This window comes from Poeciliopsis prolifica, unplaced genomic scaffold, assembly GCF_027474105.1.
Source record: "Poeciliopsis prolifica strain line A6 unplaced genomic scaffold, Auburn_PproV2 SCAFFOLD128, whole genome shotgun sequence".
Lineage (NCBI taxonomy): Eukaryota > Metazoa > Chordata > Actinopteri > Cyprinodontiformes > Poeciliidae > Poeciliopsis > Poeciliopsis prolifica.
Window position 1 is genome coordinate 527,501 of NW_026562503.1, and position 20,750 is coordinate 548,250.

Genomic DNA, 20,750 nt, shown 5'->3' on the forward strand with positions numbered 1-20,750 from the left:
TGCTTCATATGTTTTATTCTCCTGCAGGTGAATCAGATTAGCTGTAATCTGATTGGATTAAGTCCAGTGAACCTGCTGGAATAAATCAGATTATTTCCGGGTTTAACGGGATGAACAATGGCTGCTTATTGTTGGAATATTAAGTTTTGTTTTGTTTCAGACCTGAAACTGATTACAGAAACAGCAGAAAGCAAAATGTTTAAAATAACGAGGTAAAAAGAGTAAAGAATTAATAAAGAGCATTTATTGCTCCTTTAAATATGCAGATTATTGGTTTAACTTCAGGAAAACCAGTTTAGTTTTTAGGCTGAATCCTTCAGATGTTGAATAATTAGAGATTCATTGGTAAAGTCAGACTAATAACCTGAACGAAAGAAGCGAAGCTGCGACGCAGAACCGGAGACACGGACACGACAGGACTCACCGCCGGCGCTCCGCTGAAGGTGACACCCGGGAAGGTCTCCCTCGGAGCGGACAACATGAGCTGCTGCTGCCGGCCGCCGAGCCAGAGACCATCGCTCTGCCGGCGGGGAGCTGCAGCTGGCGGGGGACTGGCGGGGCGGAGCGCGCCGGCTGTGGGCGGAGACAGCGAGTTGTGGGCGGAGACAGCGGGGTGTGGGCGGAGACAGCGGAATGACACACTGATACACACTGACACACACTGGATACACACTGGATACACACTGATACACACTGACACACACTGATACACACTGATACACACTGAATACACACTGATACACACTAAAACACTTTGCTCTCTCACACACTCCCCAGGTCGGCCCGCTGTGTCTCCGTCCCGCTGCTGTCAGACTCCTGACCCGACCCGGGCAGGTTCTGCTGGATCTCAGATGTTCTGGACTCCAAGAACCAGAAGCCTGCCACAGATTAGCAGCCCAGAAGCTCCAGGTTCTTCTGGACCAGAACCAGGCTCAGGTTCAGTTTGATGCTGATTCTAAAGGTTTGGGTCCAGATTAAAGTCTGATTTCATATTTGGACTCTAATCTGGAGTCAGACCTGGGTTTGAATCTGGGTCCAGTTCTGAACTCCAGATTGGATCAACATCTGGACCTGGTTCTGAACTCCAGAACTGGCAGTCAGTACACACTGAATAGAGAGTCAGTTCTGGGTCGATTCTGACTCGGTTAAAGTTCTGGGTTCAGTTGATGCTAAAATCCAGATTAAATGTAAACGCAGTATTAATCTGGATTTTGACAGTCGGACATCTGGGTCCAAACTCAGGAACCGGTTCCTGTCTTGCTCCAGGTCCAGATTAATAGATCCTGGTTTCCTCAGTTAAAACTGGATTAACATCAGAACCTCAATCTAAACCTAATTCCAGATTAAAGCAGAGAGAATGGATTTCAATCCAGATCCAGAGATTAGTTTCAGCTTGATGTGAACATTTGGATCTGGATTGGTTCTGGTCTAGAATAATCTCTGAGTTCAGATCCAGATTGGTTCTGGACTTTAATCTGGATTAAAACCAGGATTCAGATCTGAACTCATGTTGGCTCAGATCTCGACTGTGATGTCCAACAGAACCGGTTTGGTTCTGGAAACTGAATATTTTAATCTGAATTCAGATTAAGGTAGAACCAGTTCAGGAATGCAGATCTTTGCTCCGATCTGACAGACTGGACCTCAAGGAGGAAACCATTCACTACCCAGAACTGATAAAGGTTCTGGTGCTGGGCCGGTCCGGTCCGGTTCCTCAGCCTGTCCCAGTCAGACCCAGACGGCCCCGTTGACCTAGAGAACCACTAACCAGTGATGGAGGATGGACCCGGCTTGGTGTGGACTCAGAACCAGAACCAGAGGCAGCAGCACAGAGGAGCAAAGGTTGGCCTTGATTCAGCAGATTGTAATGGATTACATAATGGACCTCGGTACCAGCAGAACCAATGAACTATCATCATTTGGACCCGGTAGAACCAACGGAACCATCGTCGTTTGGACCCGGCAGAACCAGGACGTTCTGCTGCTTTACGAAGTCTCAGACTTTGAGGCGTAGCGATGCTCCTCTGCTCACCGTCACCCCCTGCTGGTTGATGGCTGCAGCTCCAGATGGATCAACTAAAAGGTCAGATTTAAACTGGACCGCTGGGGTCAGGAGGTCATAATGGTTAATGATGGCAGCATGGAGGTCAGAGGTCAAAGTTTATGGTTTATTTCTCCAAAACAGAAAGGAAATTTTACAGGATTTCTGCAGCATTCTCTGATTGGTCAGATCACAGATCACATGACCGCCTCTGGATCTCCAGAGATCGATTTCAGTTTGATACGCAGGAAAAGTTACAAAATCAGCAGGAAATAAAGAAAAAGAGGAAGAAACATCAGCTGGAGGACCAGCGTCTGATCTGGAGGACTCATTTAAGTCAACGAAGAAGAAATCATGAACCATTCCCGTTTGTCCTGCAGCTTCTGGTTGACAGGGGTGACCTTTGACCCCTCAGGCCTGGCTCAGCAGGTAGTAGGCAGCGGCAGACAGTAGAGCGCCCCCCAGTGGCAGCAGGAGGAAGGTGGTGCACCTCCTCCTCCACCTCCTGGCCCGGTCCTGCTCCTCGTCCACCTCCTCCCTCCGGCCGCGCCGCTTCGACCTCCGACCTCCTCGCTGCTGCCGCTTCTCAAAGGCCTCCAGCTCCTCCTGGTGGAGCAGAGGGAACGGCAGGATGAAATCTCCGGACCAAAACGGGTCACTGGGCTGGAACCGGGCTAACGGACCAGAGGTCGGATCGGCAGAACCGAACCTCCCACTAAGAACCCGGCCGTCCTCCAGACTCACCTGAAGCTTCTTCTGCTCCTCCTCCAGGGCAGCTTGTAGCTCCGCCTCCTTCACCTGGAGAACAAACACCATCAGACAGCCTGTCTCCAGGTGTGTGTGTCTCCAGTGTGTGTCTCCAGTGTGTGTGTCTCCAGTGTGTGTGTCTCCAGGTGTGTGTGTCTCCAGTGTGTGTCTCCAGTGTGTGTGACTCCAGGTGTGTGTCTGCAGTGTGTGTGACTCCAGGTGTGTGTGTCTCCAGTGTGTGTGACTCCAGGTGTGTGTGTCTGCAGTGTGTGTGACTCCAGGTGTGTGTGTCTCCAGGTGTGTGTGTCTCCAGTGTGTGTGTCTCCAGGTGTGTGTCTCCAGTGTGTGTGTCTCCAGGTGTGTGTGTCTCCAGTGTGTGTGTCTCCAGGTGTGTGTCTCCAGTGTGTGTCTCCAGGTGTGTGTGTCTACCTGGCTGGCCTTCCTCTTCTGGTCTTTGCAGACGAGGTCACACTGAAGTTCACTCTGAGCCGCCAGAGAACACATCACTTCCTGAAAGGACAGCAGGTCACATGAGGCTCTGAGCCAATCAGCAGGCTGGTTTATGACTTCAAGGATGCTTTTATTTCCCGCCTTTTTAATTTCACATAGTTTGGATATTTTCACATCCAACATAAGAACCATAAAGCACTGCTAGCTAACAGTTAGCTGTGCTAACCCTAAAGCACGACACAGTCTTCCAAATGTTTATGCAAATTGGGTTAAAGTGCCATAAAGTTTAAATTTCTTGTTGTGCTATTAAATGTATAGATGGCTTTGTGTGTCAGGGCTTTTTGAATCACTATAACTGGTTGATCACTTTAGCTCAATCAAAGTAAATCTACTTCAGAAGGATGTTCCACATTATTCATCAGGCCGCAGGATTCTGCTACTGTGAAGAGATTTGTGGCTGATTGAGAACAAAGATGGTTTAAAGGCTAAAGAGGAAAGTTTCTGTTTGATTCCTGGGATCAAGAGATCAGCTGCTGAAATGACCTTAAAGCAGCAAACAGTTATTACAGCTGCTGGAGCCTCAAGGTGGAGGATCCATAGGGGCCCCAACCTGCTATTGGACCCCTAACCTGCTACTGGGCCCGCTATGGACATAAAGGGGAGAAACTCATGGTGCGTCACTATCCTCCTCTGACCTCTGACCTCTGACCCTATTGGGAACCTGTGGAGTTTCCTCCAGCAGAGGGTTTAATGCAGGTCGTATGAAGCAGCAGCTCTGGAAGGTTTTCTGATATCCTGCAGAAACTTTCCACAAACTCACCAGTTCAATGGATGAAGTTTTATGCAGTGAAACCAGAGAAGGTCCAACATGTAACTCTGTGTGTTAAGATGTTTCTGGTTGAAACAGCTTTGATTTTAGGACATGTGACCATTAATGCTGCACATTCACAGAATGACTGTTTGCAGATCTTTATAATCCATAAACTGTTTAGAAAATCTGCTGTCATAATAATCTGGAAGTGAGCATTCTGAGTTTTTATTTTGAAATAAATCCTGTTCAGATGGGAGCTTTGGTCAGTAAAATCTGATTTATCCAGTAATACTTCATGACATTGAACTGACCATCATTTGACCATTTAGGAAAATGTGAGAAAATATCACATGCATAATCATTTGGAACATGGTGTAAACAGTTACGGTAAAGTGCTAAACCAACATGGTATCTAATGGGAGCTAATGCTAATCGCTACCACAACATGGTGTCTAGCAGTAGCTAATGCTAAAGCACTGTGCCGATATGGTATCTATAGTTAGCTGGAGCTAAAATGCTATTAGAGCATGAATGAAACACCAAAGCAAAACTCAACCAGATGTTTAGAAAGCTGAAAATTGGAGCTTTAGAATTTATCTGGAAAAATAATTTAAGTTAAATGTTTTCAAAGATGGTAAAAATGATAAAGCACTAAATGAAACATTAGCTCAACTATAAGCGCATCAGCTGGGAACCAACTGCTGGTTAAACTGGTGCTTCTTGTGTTGACCTTTGACCTGCTGGCCTTCACTAGCGTCTCCATCCATCAGACAGGAACCAGAACCAGGAAGTTAGAACCAGCATGGTTTAAATGTTGGCGACCGTTTACCTTCTTGATCCTCTTGCATGGACACCTGAGCTTCACCTTCTGCTGACACGTCTCCTCACACACACCTGGATGGCACACCTGTTTACAGCGATGGCCGCAGCTCAGCTAGAGAGCGAGAGAGAGAGAGAGAGAACGAGTGTGTGTGTGTCAGCGCTCCAGAACCGGGTCCAGCCTGAGGGTTCTGGTCCAGTGAAGGGAGAAAACAAACCATGTGTCTCTAAACGCGGCTGTTAGATCAGAGACGCTCCGGAGGTCTGAAAACAGACCACCTCTAAACGTCCTGCCCTGATTGGCTGCCACACTTTAAAGGGCCGGTCTCATGTTTTACAGCCCTTTCAGAGTTCCATCCAGTCTGTGTTGCCTTCAGTTGGGAGGAAAATGCCGTACATATAAATATATTTAAAAACTCCTGCTCTTTCTGAAGCTCCGCCTCCAGGAAGTCATCCCATCATGGCTCCTCTATTAACCCTTTAACAGCAGTTTGCTGGCGGAGAGGGGGAGGAGCTACGCCTCGAAAACATTAAAACACAAGTTGGTTTTACGTGACGCCGGCCCTTTAAGGTCTCCTGGTTCCACATGTATGACCAGGAAGTGGCCAATCAGAAGCCTCCCTGTGTGTGTCTGTGTGTGTGTGTCTGTCTGTGTCTGTGTGTGTGTCTGTGTGTGTGTCTGTCTGTGTGTGTGTGTGTGTGTGTGTGTGTGTCTGTGTCTGTGTGTGTGTCTGTGTGTGTGTGTCTGTCTGGGTGTGTGTGTGTCTCTGTCTGCCTGTGTCTGGGTGTGTGTGTGTGCGTGTCTCTGTGTGTGTGTCTCTGTCTGTGTGTGTGTGTCTCTGTGTGTGTGTCTCTGTCTGTGTGTGTTGTGTGTGTGTCTGTGTGTGTGTGTCTGTCTGTGTGTGTGTGTGTCTCTGTCTGTGTGTGTGTGTGTCTCTGTCTGTCTGTGTGTGTGTGTGTGTGTGTGTCTCTGTCTGTGTGTGTGTGTCTCTGTCTGTGTGTGTGTGTGTGTGTCTGTGTGTGTGTTTCTCTGTCTGTGTGTGTGTGTGTGTGTGTGTGTCTGTGTGTGTGTGTGTGTCTCTCTGTGTGTGTGTGTGTGTGTACCTCTTTAGGACACTGGTTGCTGCAGGAGCCCAGCTGGATCCTGGTTGGCTCGTCGGCGGCCGTCAGCTTCCTGCAGACAGCTGATTGGTTGAGACCCAGCACGGCCCTGAGGGACGGCGCTGCCATGGAAAGCCACTCACCTGCACTCCAGGTAGAGCGTGCTGATCCGGCAGTGGCAGCGCTGGCGGAGCATCTGGCTGCAGGGGGGGCAGTCGCCGGGGTGACAGGGGCGGGGGCAGAGGTGGGGGCAGCCGGGAGGGCGGGGCTTACCGCAGCCTTCCTCGCACGCCTCGCACTGCGGGGACATCCGATTGGTTAACGGGGCGCCCGTCCCGTTCGCGCTCTGACCAACGAGAGGCCGTCTCACCTGGTTGCCGTCTGACCAGGTGGCACTCCCGGCTGCAGCTGTGGTTCCCGCAGGCCAGCGGGCGCCCGCAGCGCCGACCGCAGGAGAAGCGGCCCTGACGGTGACACGGGACCGGGCTCACCTGCACACACAGAACCAGCAGCCGGGCCGGACGCAAAGGTCAGAGAAGGTCAGAGAAGGTTGCAGCAGATAGAGGAGCTGCGAGGACAGCGGCTGACATTTACAGCGACCAACAGAAACAAAGAGCCGACAGCAGAGATGGAGAGATAGGAGGAGGATACGGACCGGAACCGGGTCGGGCTCAGCAGAACTCTGCTGCAGAGTGAACAGACAACAGGAGGAAACGGGTTCTGGTTCTGGTTCTGGTTCTTACCTCATGCTCTCCGAAGCAGGACCTGAAACACAAAGAGAGAAACCGTCAGAGGAAGGAAACAGAACGGTCCGGTTCGGTCCGGCTCAGAGGAACAACCCAGAACTGGTCTGGTTCAGTGTGACCAGAACCTCTGACCCAGTTACCGCTCTGCAGGAACCGGGCCAGAACCTAACCCAGCTTGAGTTCTGTTCTGGACCCGGATCACAGCGGTTCTGAAGGCCCGCCTCCAGCTGCTGACGCCACCGTCCCTCTGATCCGACTGGGAGGTCAAACAGAACCGGGTCCAGGTCCGGGCCTGGCGGGAAGTCAGAACTTTGTTCTCACAGGACAAACAACCCCAGGGTCCGACCGAGCAAATCAGAACCAGAACCAGAACCAGGCTGTCGCAGAGCTGGGTGTCTGGACCAGAACCAGAACCAGGCTGCTGTTTGGGTCGGAGGTGAACTAATGACTGCTATCAGAACCTGCAGGCTAATGGGTCATGACAGAACCGGGCCCAGCAGAACCTGACTGCTGTTCATCTGGCTTCTGGCCCAGTTTGACTCCAACAGAACCAGAAGCTTCCAGCTTTGGGCCGGGCTCAATCAGAACCAGATGGTTCTGGAAAAACAATGTGAAGCAAAGAGCACAGAATCAGACTGAATAGATCCGCCTCCTGGACCGACCAGAACCAGAACCAGAACCAGGTTAATGTCACTAACGTAGATAATCAACATAGATCAGAACCACAGAGTCGGGTCACTTCCTGTTTAAATCAATATGTTTCAGTCTGTGATCTGACCAGAACCAGAACCGGGTCGGTACCTACGTGGGGATGGGGACCTGGCAGGGCGGGCAGGGCAGCGCTTTCTTGGTGAAGGTCGGTTCCGCCGGCTGCTCCCAGGGCCCGGCCAACTGGACCTGGACACACAGAGGCGGAGCGGTCGGTTCCGACGGGACCCGGTCCGGACCCGGTCGGAGCGGACTCCACGGCGACGGCCTACCTGCTGGGACCGGACCAGCACCAGGTCGTGGCAGGGCCGGGGGCAGGCGTGGCGGCAGCCGGGCAGCGGCAGCAGGCAGGGCCGCGCGCAGGGCGGGCAGGGCCCCGGGTGGCAGCGGTGGGGCTCCCCGTCCCGGTGGTGGCAGCTGGGCGGCAGCCTGCGGGCAGAGACAGGATGACGACCCGCCGGACCTCCGGAACCAACCGGCGGCCCGGCCCGGTACGACGCCTACCTGCAGGGCTCCCTGCAGCGGGGCGGCTTGGTGCTGCGCTCTCGGCCGCACGGAACCACCAGAACCGACGAGCCGCAGCTGCAGCGGACCGGAACCGTCTCCGGACACGGGTAGCAGCTTCCTGGGATGGGGTCAGATCAGATCAGAACCGGACCGCCTTCAGAGGTCAGTAGAACCCAGGTCAGGTTCTACAGACACCTGAACATGACCAGAACCACAATACTCTTGATTAAAACTGACTTTGGACCAGAACCAAGTATGAATTCTGGACCGGTTCTGTTTGGACCCGGTCAGGACCACTGCAGGGCTCATTAAAATGCCTCAGAGGCAACAGCTGATCGACCCGGTTCGCCGGCTCCAGATAACAGACGGGTTCTGGTTCTGATCCGGCTCACGTCAACACCGCAGTCTGAGAGTTCACAGGTCACACACTCACTAACCAGACCGATCCGGCATCAGAACCAGAACCAGGTCCACACAAACACGAAGAGCTACGCACTCAGCTCTTATCGGTCAGGTGTAACGCAGCAACGGAAAGGTCAGAGCAGCCAATCAGCACGCAGACGGCCGAACACTGCTGGGAGCCAATCAGAGGCTGAGATGGTTTATCAGGAACAACGGAGACACACACACACACACTGACACACACACACACACACTGACACACACACACACACACACTGACACACACACACACACACTGACACACACACACACACTGACACACACACACACTGACACTGTTTATCAGAGTGTGTGTGTGTGTGTGTGTGTGTGTTTATCAGAGTGTGTGTGTGTGTGTGTGTGTGTGTTTATCAGAGTGTGTGTGTGTGTCTCTCCATGTTTATCAGTCAGAGGAAATGTCAGCTGAATGAGCTGCAGAAGGCGTCAGGGTCAGAGGTCAACCTGAGGCTCAGTGGAGCAGCCAGAACGACCCGGATCGGACCGGTAAATCAGATTTCTGATAGAAATAAAAATGTATTAATGATAGGAAACAAAGATTGGTCTGGTCCAAATGCTCCGGGTAAGAACTGCTGGCTGCACAGAGTAGTACTGGAAGGTTGAGTGGAAGGAAAAACTACAGCAGAAGTTTCCTTCTGGATGATGTCAGATTATTTTCTGTTTCTGAGCCGCAGATGAAGTTAAAGTAAATTTAACTGGCAGTTTTTCAGCTCATTGCTGGCAGCAGAAACAGATCAAATGATTACTGATCGATCGCATCATTGATGGATGATGTTTAATGGTGCGGTGCCGTTACCTTGGTGACAGCCGGAGGGACACTTATGGTTCCTGCAGCCCAGAGTGCGACCGCAGATCTGATCGCAGGGGGGGCAGTTTACCAGGGCAACACTGAGACACAGAGCATTATGGGAAATGAGTTTAAAGGGCCTGCTAGCTGGTCATCAGGTGAGGGGCTAAGACGACCTCTGACCTTCCTCCTGCACTGGTGTCTCTGGCAGTTCCTGGTCTGAGGACACTTGGCGTCACAGAGGTACTCCTTATGGCACGCCATCGGCTTCTTGTGGCGCCCGCAGCGGCACGCCTTCTCCACCTCCTGCAGGACAACAGCGGTACTGCAACTGCTGCTGCACCGTGTGTGTGTGTGTGTGTGTGTGTGTGTGTGTGTGTATGTGTGTGTGTGTGTGTGTGTGTGTGTGTGTGTGACCTGTCTGCAGGTCTCGCAGCTCCCTCGGTGGCATCGCATCGAACACGTGTGCTTCAGACACGACAGGCGGCGGTCACACGTGTCGCCGCAGGGCGGCACTTCCTCTGTACACGGCAGAGACGACTCTACACACAGAAACACGAGCTTAACTCCAGAACCAGAACCGAACCGCAGCAGAACCCGCTGTGTGTCTCTTACTGGTCTTCCCGCAGGGACAGGACCTGCTGACGGACCGGGGGCATGGAGGACAGGCTCCATCGTGACACACCTCCTCACAGGTGTGATTCCCACAGGACAGCCGCGCTCCACACACCTGACACACAAACACTGGATCAGAAACCCGATCCAGGTCCAATCGGGACAGAATCGGGTCAACTGGACCCATCAGACCTTATATATATTGATTCCAGCCAGCAGGGGGCGTCAGAGCAGCGTTAATCAATCTATTTGTTCCAATGAGGATGAGCTGTTGGAGCTCTGGCTCCCCCTGGTGACCAGAGCTGGTACTGCACCAATACCTGCTGGCAGGTCCAGCGGGGGCTGGCACAGGGCCTCTCTGCTGTCTGCCGTCCGCACACACACCTCTGGAGGCTGACCCTGGGACAGGGGGGGCACTCTGATACACACACACACACACACACACACACACACACACACACACACACACACACACACACACACACACACACACACACACACACACACACACACACACACACACACAGAAGGTCAGTCTGAGGTCATAACAATGTTTCACAGGGTTAAACCCTGAAAAATTACAGAAAAATTCAACAAGGCTGCCATATTTTTCGCACCTCAAAGGTTTGGAACGCAATATTCCTCACCCTTGTGTTTACCTGTGTGACAGGGCTGGGTGCAGGTGTGTGTTTACCTGTGTGACAGGGCTGGGTACAGGTGTGTGTTTACCTGTGTGACAGGGCTGGGTACAGGTGTGTGTTTACCTGTGTGACAGGGCTGGGTACAGGTGTGTGTTTACCTGTGTCAGGGCTGGGTGCAGGTGTGTTTACCTGTGTGACAGGGCTGGGTGCAGGTGTGTGTTTACCTGTGTGACAGGGCTGGGTACAGGTGTGTGTTTACCTGTGTGTCAGGGCTGTGCAGGTGTGTGTTTACCTGTGTGACAGGGCTGGGTACAGGTGTGTGTTTACCTGTGTGACAGGGCTGGGTACAGGTGTGTGTTTACCTGTGTGACAGGGCTGGGTGCAGGTGTGTGTTTACCTGTGTGACAGGGCTGGGTGCAGGTGTGTTTACCTGTGTGACAGGGCTGGGTGCAGGTGTGTGTTTACCTGTGTGACAGGGCTGGGTGCAGGTGTGTGTTTACCTGTGTGACAGGGCTGTGTGCAGGTGTGTGTTTACCTGTGTGACAGGGCTGGGTGCAGGTGTGTGTTTACCTGTGTGACAGGGCTGGGTGCAGGTGTGCTGCTTACAGGCCAGCAGCTTCCCACACTGCTGCTGGCAGGACCAGGACTGGAGGCAGAGAAAACAGTGTAAACTTGAGGCAGAAACAAGATGGCCGCCTTGCCAACGCAGCGCCTGCGTCCTGCAGGTAGCGTAATGACAGCTCACAGGAGCCTGACATGGTCAGTTACCTTGTTGCTACAGCGACGGGGGAGGGGCTTAGCTTTGCCACACAAGCAGGACACGGACACCATCTTTGGACATGGCGGACATGGACCTGGAGACACGCAGAGACGGAGCGGTTCAGGCTGTTGCCATAGCGCCCACTGACTGAGGACGGTTCTGGTCGGTAACCAGCAACAGAACCAGGTGTGTGCGTTACCAGGGTGACAGAGCAGCAGACAGGTGTGTCCACAGCTGGGTCTGAGTTCCTGCTGGCAGACGGAGCCGCAGGAGTGAGGAACCAGCCAGGGGTCGGCCGGAGGGTCCTGCAGCTTCCCGCAGTAGCACATGTACCTGAACGCAACACGGAGACAAGAGGGCCCAGTGGGTCAGAACCTCAGAGCCAGTCTCTGGACCAGTCAAAGTAAAGGCCTACCTGTTGGGTGTGGCGCTGGGAGGATATTCGGTTCTGCACTTTGGACTGAGGAGAGAGGATGAGGAGAGTTAGAACATTCCTGCAGGCAGTGAACGCACCACAGATGATCTGAATCAGATGACAGAAACGGTAAAACCAGGCGGAACGTAGCAGTCTGTGTTTCTCACCAGGGCCAGGGATGCTGCTTCTGACCAAAGTCTTCATCTGTGACAGAGGAGATGAGGAAGACCGAGTCTCTGGCCCACTTCTGGATGCAGGGCAGGTGGAAGAGGGAGAAGCAGCCGGAGCAGCTCCACACCTGGACAGGTGGAGAAAACCCTGAGTTCAGACTGACAGGTGGTGTAAAGCCTGAGTGTGTGTGTGTGTGTGTGTGTGTGTGTGTGTGTGTGTGTGTGTGTGTGTGTGTGTGTGTGTGTGTGTGTGTGCTACCGGCTGCGTCCTCTTGACCGAGGCGATGCAGATCAGGCAGGTGAGCGCTCCGGACTGAAACATGTCGCTCAGGTACTGGCCGGTTCTGGTTAGAGCTGACGCATCGCCGCCTGATCAGAGGGAGAACAAGTCAAAACCAGAACCAGAACTCGGTCCTGCTCAGAGCAGAACTGGGCTCACCTGTCTGGCTGGTGTAGGAGGTGAAGGTGGACTCCAGGATCCTTCCTCTCTGTCTGTCTCCATCGTCTTCGTCATCTTCATCAGAGGAAGAGGAGCTGACCCGACTCTCCACCAGGCGCAGGGCTGCGGCCTGGTTGGACCTCCGGATCTCCTCGAACTTGGACTGGACCGACTCACCTGCGTAGAGAGGGGAACAGTTCAAGTCCTGGATCGGTTCTGACCCGGTTCTGACACGCAGGGCTCCCAGATCTTCATCACCTTTGGCAGGTGCAGGGTTCGTCTTCGCACTCCGTCCTACTGGGTCCCCCGGCCTGTCCTTCTGCAGGGGGCGGGGCCTGTCACCTTGACCCTCCTGACCCCGGCCCCGCCCCCTGCCCTGCTGTCTCCAGGCCGGCTCCATGGCAACACCACCAGGCTCTGACTACACACAGAAAAAACCTGCAGTTACAGCTAGCGGGACCAGTGCGCATGCGCCAGGTGTGTGGCGCTGAAACCGGGGTCGGTTCTGCTCCACATGGACCCCACACCAGCCTGGGTTCTACCGCTGTCCCGGACCGGACCATTTCCTCCCGGAACCGGCTTAAACCAGCTGGGTCATGTACCTGTCAGCCAGGCTAACAGAGACAAGCTAACAGCCGCTCAGGTTCGGATGAAAGCCGTCGGAACCAGCCGAACCCCGGCGGTAACCGCCTCACAAACACACACAGAGCAGTTAGCAGGAGCAGCGGCGGCAGCGGCTTCAGCCTCGGAGCTCAGAAACAAACACAAAGAGCCGCAGAAAGGAGGAAAACTCACCTCAGCAGCGCGAGAGCCGCTGGACGCCGCTGCGCATGCGCACTGACCGGCAGGCGCAAGCTGGGTCTTGTAGTTCTTTCAGCGTTGGTGCCTCATAGACCAGGGCTTAGACTGAAACTACATCTCCCATAACGCCACCAAACTCGCGCGTGACGACACAAACTGTGACGTGTCATTCCGTATCTGCGCATGCGTATTTCTCTGCTGGGTAAATAAATCTGAATAAATCTGTGACTTCATCTGGCAAAGTAAGTGCACCCGAATCTCCGTCTGGTGGAAGTTAGTGAACCTGTTTTTCAATCCGCGGCCGCCAGGGGGCGCCAGAAGACACAGAAACCTGGGGAACACAACGTTATCATACATATTAAATTATATTTTTACAATAAAATCTTATCGGGGTTTCAGTCATTATTACAAAACATAAAATAGTTTATTTAAATGTTGTTTTCCACGTTCATGCTTGTAGCTTTTCTATCTATAGTATTTAGCAGGATATGAAATGAAACAAGTGGGTGTTAACTTTCTTATAAAATATATTTATTTCTGCAGTTTCTCCATCACATTTGCATCATTAAAAAGCATCAGGTAAAGCCCAGAAGACCTGGTTCTGAATCCAGCTGGGTCAGGAGGAACATGCCGGTCTCTGGTTCTGGTCTGCAGCCGATAAACTGGAAACTAAAGCAAACCTGGAGAAATGGACGCTGGTTGTTATGAAATCTAGAGGGTTGGTAGAACTCAGGCGGTTCAGACCGGCTGGCATTCAGGCCTCAGGGGAAGATTCTCCTCTACGTTCACACAAGCTAGCAGCCAACTTATTGTTTCACATGTGTTACATAATAATTACAACTGTTTATGTTGTAATGTCTCTCAGACATGAGAAAGAAAGACTACATGCAGGTGAAACCTCCTCCTCTGGACTGCTGCGTCCTTCAGGATCCGATCAGTCTCCTTTCCTACAGGAAGTCTTCCCAGTGCTCCCAGTGCTCCTCAGCAGTCCCAGCACCTGGTCATTAACTACACCCTCATTAACTCAGAGGACTTTAATCTAAGGATCCATAGTTACACATTTATTAACTTGTTGAGTTTATGGATTTATCTAATTTCTCGTCTCCTTCAAGTCCTTTTATTCTCAAACTAAAACTCAAATTCTTCTGTCCTCCACCATGTTATTATTTCTTCTCTTCTTCTTTGGTGGTCTCAGGTGTGGGAGGGGGCGGAGCATCACCAGGTGCATCCTCGCGTGGCGGCGCCAGCTTCTTCTCCAGTCGGGTGACTCGGTGTTTGAGTTTGCTGTGAGTCGCATCGTGTTCTGCAGCAGCCGGGCGTACTGGGTCTGCAGCGTGTCCAGGTTGCTCGTCATCCGGTCCACCTTCTCCTCGATCTCTTTGGGGTCTGGGCCCTGCGCTGCCACCTGGTGGACAAATAGAGAACCTTTTACTTTCAGGAACACTTTAGTAGCTTCCTGCCCTGAGCCACATCCTGTGGCCATACCTCCAGATCCAGCAGTCCATCCTTCATCAGAATCTGCCGTCCCTTCTCCTCCAACAGGGCTTTAGCATCAGGATACTCTGTCAGCGCCTCCATCAGGTCGTCTTTGGAAAGACAGAAGAGGTCGGAGTATCCGATGCTCCTGATGTTAGCTGTCCTCCTGTTTCCTGCCTTACTACCTGTTTGACACAAGAAGGAAGTGTTTCTAATGGTTCTGTAGGAGAGACCTCCAGTCCATCATGACCTCTCACCTTTGATAGCCAGGATACTGATCTCCCCAAAGTAACTTCCTTCACTTAGAACAACGAACTGTGTGACGCCGTCATCAGCCACCACAGCCAGCTTCCCTTCCTTGATGATGTACATCTCCCTGCCGATGTCGCCCTTCTTGCAGATGTAGTCTCCTGGACTGAAGACCTGCGGCTGCAGCTTCAGCACCAGCTCCACCAACAGGCCAGCCTCGCAGTCCGCAAAGATCCGGACCTGCAGAATCAATCAGAGGAAGATGTACCAAAGGTTTGTATCCTTCCGTTGCAGAGGAGGAACTGGAAGCAAGAACAGACCTTCTTCAGGGTGTCCAGATGTACGTTGATGGCGATCTCGGCCCTTAGCTTGTCAGGAAGGTATTTCAGAACCTCTCTCTCATCCACAGCCTTCTTATTGGTCCACAGGAAGTCAAACCACTTAATCACTCGCTTTTCCAGGTCTTTAGTTACCTACAGAGGAGGAAGAAAGTCTTTCAGAATAAGTCCTTTACCTTTACAGGAAGAAATGCAGTTATGGTTCACAGGTATAGATGTTTAAAGAGTTGATTAACTTTACAAATGTTGGAACATTTCCCCAACCAGTTGCTTCAAGTTCCTCTAGTGACTTTGCAGACAGTAACTTTGAGTAGATTAACGGACCACAGAATGGGAAGCCCAAGAAGAGGGAACTCCACCTTTCGGAAACTCATGTACTGCTTGATGGCGTCGATCCGGGCCTGGAAGTCGGCTCTGGCAGCATTCATGTTAGTGATCATCGAGCCGACGTTACCGACAATGGTAGCAAAGATCAGCACACCCACCTGGAGGACAGGAACAGTTCATTCATATAATTTTGACAGGTAGGTTGTTAGACTTCACATTGCTTTGATAAGAGTTCAGGATTTCCGGAACCACAAGCTTCAGCAAAGCTTCATCCTGTGTTTATCAGGGATGGTGCATTTTCACATCTGTCATGTTAAGTAAGACCCAGTAACACATACTAATTCTTGTCCAAGTTTATATTACAGTAAATATTACATATACAAGAATAAAGGCAAATAGAACCTGCGGTTCTGTAAGGAATGACCCACCAGGAAGTCCGTCACAACAAAGAAGTACTCCTGAGTTCTCCACAGGGGGCGGCGTTTCTCCAATCGTGGTTAGCGTTAGCGTGGACCAGTACATACTGTAGGCGTACTTTCTCACCAGACGGCCAAACTCAGGATCTGTCGGGTCGGGATACACAAACCTGTCAGAACCAAAACCTGGAGGAAAAATCGGTAAGTAGAGTTAGAATAATTACAAAGACATTTCAGAGGAGCCAACATGTGCAACATGACCTACCAATGGCTTTGGAGAAGGAGTAGTAGAGACAGGCGTTCCAGTGGATGATGATGAGAATGTATGACCAGGTTGGAGATACGTAGAGCATTGGGGTAATTGGTTCTGGTCTCAGTGCGCTGGAAGAACTCCATCATCCTGAAACGGAGGCACAGGACGTGAACCCGGTTCAGAGAGCCAGAAGTTAGAAGCTCCTGCCGCTGGAGTAAAACTGGGCTCACTAAATTATGGACTGAACTCAACCCCAGCACACTGTGGTCCCAACTGTGGAGCTGAAGGTTATGGATTACATTTTCTCAGCAATATTATAACAACAATGTACCTGAAACGATCTTGAGACTGAATAATGGAAAATGCATGAAAACATGGAGACACCAACTGAAGCTTGAACTTTCTAAGATCATAAATGTGACAGTCAGTGTTAAGACTGTTTCCATGAATATGGTGGTCAGTATTTTGTCTGCTTGGATCCATTTCCCACTGCGTGGGTCTAGAAACTCAAGTGTTGATGAACCAGTAAGAGTCTCAGTTACCTATTGAATCGGAGAAGCTTGTTGAGGCGGATCTCAGGGTAGGTGGTACCAAGAATGAGGTACAGGATGTCAGTGGGAATCATAGAGACCAAATCCAGTTTGAACTGGAAAGTTTCATGTAACGTTCACGTAGTTTCTGCTCGTCTTTCACCAGTAAACCCTGCTCCAGGTAACCTAGGGTCACATGTATGCTTCATTAGTACACAGGTGTGAAAACAAATGCTTGATCATGTGAGTCAGCGTGCATTCAGACCTGTCCTGGTTCTGAAAACCATGTCCATGATGTAAATGACGTCACAGATAAAGTCCACAATGAACCACATGATCAGGTAGTCAGTCTGAAGCTCCTCAAAACAAGCCCTGGAAACAGACACGGTGTACGACTCTTCAATAAGACAAGTGGACTTTGAGACGCTCCAGCTGTGAACATCTCCTACAAAGCTGACACTAAGAATGGCAGTGAAAGGTAGAGCGTGAATGTAGAATCCCTGTGGTGGAGTTTACCTGGTTCCCTGAACTAAAGGCAATCAAAGGCCTGGGCTGATCTAATGCATTGTCCCAGATCTCAGACTGACAATGAGGGAACAGCTCGTCTTTCTGCAGCCCAAAACAAGCTCAGCAGGATTGTACTGGTACTTTAAGGGTAATGTCTGCTGACAGACCCCAGTATCCAATCAGATAGATGGAAATGACTGGACTGGATGGTCCGGTCTCAGAAAACTGGACTGGATGATACCTTGTGTTCAGTTGGACTCTTCAGAACCTGATGGTACCTGATGGTGACAGGTCCCATCAGGTACCACCAGGTCCCATCAGGTACCATCAGGTACCATCAGTACCATCAGGTCCCATCAGGTACCATCAGGTACCATCAGGTACCAACCAGGTACCACCAGGTACCATCAGGTCCCATCAGGTACCACCAGGTCCCATCAGGTACCATCAGGTACCATCAGGTCCCATCAGGTCCCATCAGGTACCATCAGGTACCACCAGGTCCCATCAGGTACCACCAGGCTGTTGTACCTGGTTTCTCCTGGGCAGTTCTCTGTGAGTCGGGTACCTGGCTATGATCAGGGTCCAGTTGTACATGACTGGGATGGTGATGACTAAGAGCCAGTGGTAGTACGTGTTCCCAGCTGGATCGATCACTGTGATCTCTTTCGCCCTGCAGACAGAAACCATGACAGGTGTCAGTCATGATGCATCACTTTAAGGTTTAGGGCTCCAGTGAACCTACGCCTCCTCTTGGCCTTCTTCTCCTTCTCCAGCTTCTCCTTCTCTTTCTGTTTCTCCTTCTCCTTCTCTTCCTTCTCCTTCTGTTTCTGCTCCTTCCTTTCCTTCTTCTCCTGCTTTTCCTTTCTGAAACCCAGAAGACATGATTGAACTTTGATGAAATCCACACAATCATCACCGTCCAGTTGAGAAGCAGTCAGACTTACTCTCTTTTCTCTCTTTTCTCCTTTTTCTCCTTCTTTCTTTCTTTTTCCTCTTCTTCTCCTCCCTGAGCAGCAGATGGAAACATTATCATTAGTGACTTGGTATCTTCTTGATGATTGTACCTAAGTGTACATTTCTTACTCGTCCTCCTCCTCGTTGTTGTTGCTGTTGTTGGCGTTGAACAGAGCTCCTGCTCCTGCTCCGGCTCTTTGGGATCTTCTGGAAAACAAAGTTACACATCAGGGTCCAACCCTGCTACTGCCCCCTGCAGGCCTGGAGGGCCAGCCTGGCCTGAAGTGTCCACTTTCCTGTTTGTCAGGAGCTTCAGCAGCGACTCACCTGAGCCCGTCTGTGATGTCACCTGGCTCCGCCCCCTCCTCCATGTCTTGCAGCACGATCCTGGGAGGGTTTGACCCAGATGCAAGGCCAGGGATTAGCGGTGCTACCTTCGCCATGGCGGTACAGTTGGTCTGCTGAGGGAGGAACGTTGCTCTGGGTTAGAATCTACTTTAGCATTCAGGTTTCGGTGTCTTTTAGAGAATATGTTGGTTTTTCTGGTGAATTTGAACAGGAGCTGATCCTGATCATCACTGATCTACATGCATTAAAACTCAAATCAAAATCAATCATCCCTGATGACAACATGAGCAAAGACTGAATGTTTCTGGTTCCCTTCATCAGCGATGAAAACAGTGATTGAAGCAGGATTCCTCTGAGACCTGCAGCTTTCAGAGTCTCTGCTTCACCAGACTCCATTATCGGCTCGTCATCAGAGCCCTGCAGAGCCGGACCGGTGAGGCAGGCAGACGATTCACTCCAGGGTTCAAACACGAACATTTGATAAGTTACAGACATCCAGAAACCTTCTGATTGTCCTTCACCTCTGAAGAACCCTTAGGGGTCAGAGGTCAAACGTCAGGACTGCCTCGGTCCAGAAGCAGCTGGTTCTGGTTTCAGCAGCTGGTTCTGGTTTCAGCAGCTGGTTCTGGTTTCAGCAGCTGGTTCTGGTTTCAGCAGCTGGTTCTGGTTCAGCAGGGTTTTCTGGTTCTGGATCGGTGATCATCTGGACACAGAGAGAGGACGGACCACCTGGACGGGATGAGAGGTTCTGTTCAGCAGAACCCACCCTGGAGCCAAACACTGCCAACGCTTTTCTTGGTTCACCCCAACACACCAGTGAGGCCTGGTGGTGGCAGCATCATGCTGTGGGGTTGAAGAAGCTGGTCAGAGTTGACTGGGCCGGAGGTTGACCTCGCAGCAGGACAGCAGGCTGAGATATTATGGGATGCTTCAGACCGGAGCAGACTCAGGGCTGGAACGGCCTAGTCTAAGGTGGACACACTCTGATAATCTGATAACGCGCTAGCAGCAGAGCTAATTTATATGTAGAGCTTTAGCTGTTAGCTACTTTGGAAACTTTAACTTCCCCTAAATTAGTTTTTCTGAATAAGATGTGAAACTAATTCAGTTTAGAAACGGCTAACAGTAACCCCCGATGGGTTAGCACGTTAGCATTAGCCTCTGCTAATTACAATGTACTGCTGTAGCGTTAGCTTCTGCTAAGGCAACAATGATATGGCCCTTAACATTAGCTTCTGCTACATGTAATATTGGCACAGCACTTTAATGTTCCTCAGGTTTATGACTGCAGAGTACAGACAGACTGACGGACAGACTGACAGTCAGACTGACGGACAGACTGACGGACAGACTGAAGAGGAGCATGATGGGAAACCTGCTGGTTGATGATGGAGTTGATGTGGAACCACTGAGGGCCACGAAGAACCAGGAACATCTGGACCTGAAACACGTTTAAATCAATTTAAAGATGGTTTCCTTCATGGCGGTTAGTGACTGATGTATGATCTCTGGTTCCTCTGAGGTTAAACTGGTGATGAACTGGTGATGAACTGGTGATGAACTGGTGATGAACTGGTGATGAACTGGTTCATGTCCTCAGAGTCCAAGTTTCAGTTAAAAACCCATAAACAGATTAAATGATAGATTGATCAGTAAACCTGAATACAGGAAGCTCTGAGGTCCAGTCTGACTCAAACCTGGTGAACTTCACAGCTTTCTGACTGGATCTGCTGGTTTCCAGATGCAGCAGAACATCTGGACCGGTTCCTTTCAGATCAGACTAACCGGACCGGTTCCTTCAGAACAATCGGGCCGACAGCACAGTGAACAAACATGAATCTGTCCGTATCGTTTCTCTGCCCTTCACCTCCTTACCTGTCAGCTGATAATCCCGGGTTATGCGGCCTAGATCCCCGACTGCCCTCCAGACACATCACCATGGAAAGAGCGGGCGACCCCCCACAGAGAGCCTCATAAACCCTGGAGGACCCAGAGAGGAGAGACGAGGAGAAACGGGAGAAACACGAAGAAGGAGAGGAGCAGCAGGGAGTCTCCTCTGTCACCCTGACAGGGATAAACGGATTAGAGCAGGGATGATACGTCTGAGACCGGACCACCTGGACCGGACCGGGACTGGACCAGGACTGGACTGGACCACCTGGACCCGACCGGGACGGGAGACCGGACCACCTGGACTGGGACAGACCAGGACTGGACCGGGACACTGGGCAGGCTAAACAGGATCCAGGTTCAGGTCTGCAGGTTTAGTTCTGGGTCAGAACCTTCCTGTGTTTAAATGAACTGAATGTTAAGAGACATTCAGCAGGTGGAT

The 20,750-nt window shown here is 51.2% G+C and overlaps 2 protein-coding genes and 1 pseudogene across 2 annotated transcripts in view; all 3 read right to left on the reverse strand.

The window, feature by feature from the left end:
• Positions 1 to 539, reverse strand: part of LOC129355281 (atrial natriuretic peptide-converting enzyme-like) — a 23,084-nt gene extending 22,545 nt beyond the window's left edge. Inside the window, 1 exon segment of the mRNA XM_055024802.1 lies at positions 425 to 539. Within this exon segment, the coding sequence (XP_054880777.1) occupies positions 425 to 481 (57 nt within the window). The 5' untranslated portion in view covers positions 482 to 539.
• A 1,615-nt stretch (positions 540 to 2,154) lies between these two features.
• LOC129355279 (NF-X1-type zinc finger protein NFXL1-like) lies at positions 2,155 to 13,112 on the reverse strand. The gene is given in 25 exon segments (XM_055024800.1): positions 2,155 to 2,647; positions 2,786 to 2,839; positions 3,218 to 3,298; positions 4,879 to 4,983; positions 5,973 to 6,042; positions 6,113 to 6,267; positions 6,332 to 6,460; positions 6,713 to 6,734; positions 7,521 to 7,612; positions 7,696 to 7,852; positions 7,928 to 8,048; positions 9,186 to 9,264; positions 9,266 to 9,277; positions 9,360 to 9,482; positions 9,594 to 9,718; positions 9,792 to 9,906; positions 10,112 to 10,209; positions 11,003 to 11,078; positions 11,201 to 11,286; positions 11,392 to 11,525; positions 11,608 to 11,652; positions 11,775 to 11,905; positions 12,037 to 12,146; positions 12,217 to 12,637; positions 13,012 to 13,112. Coding segments are annotated over 24 exon segments (2,715 nt in total). The 5' UTR covers positions 12,617 to 12,637; positions 13,012 to 13,112; the 3' UTR covers positions 2,155 to 2,452.
• A 414-nt stretch (positions 13,113 to 13,526) lies between these two features.
• Positions 13,527 to 20,370, reverse strand: LOC129355282 (cyclic nucleotide-gated channel rod photoreceptor subunit alpha-like; annotated as a pseudogene).
• Positions 20,371 to 20,750: the final 380 nt, after the last annotated feature.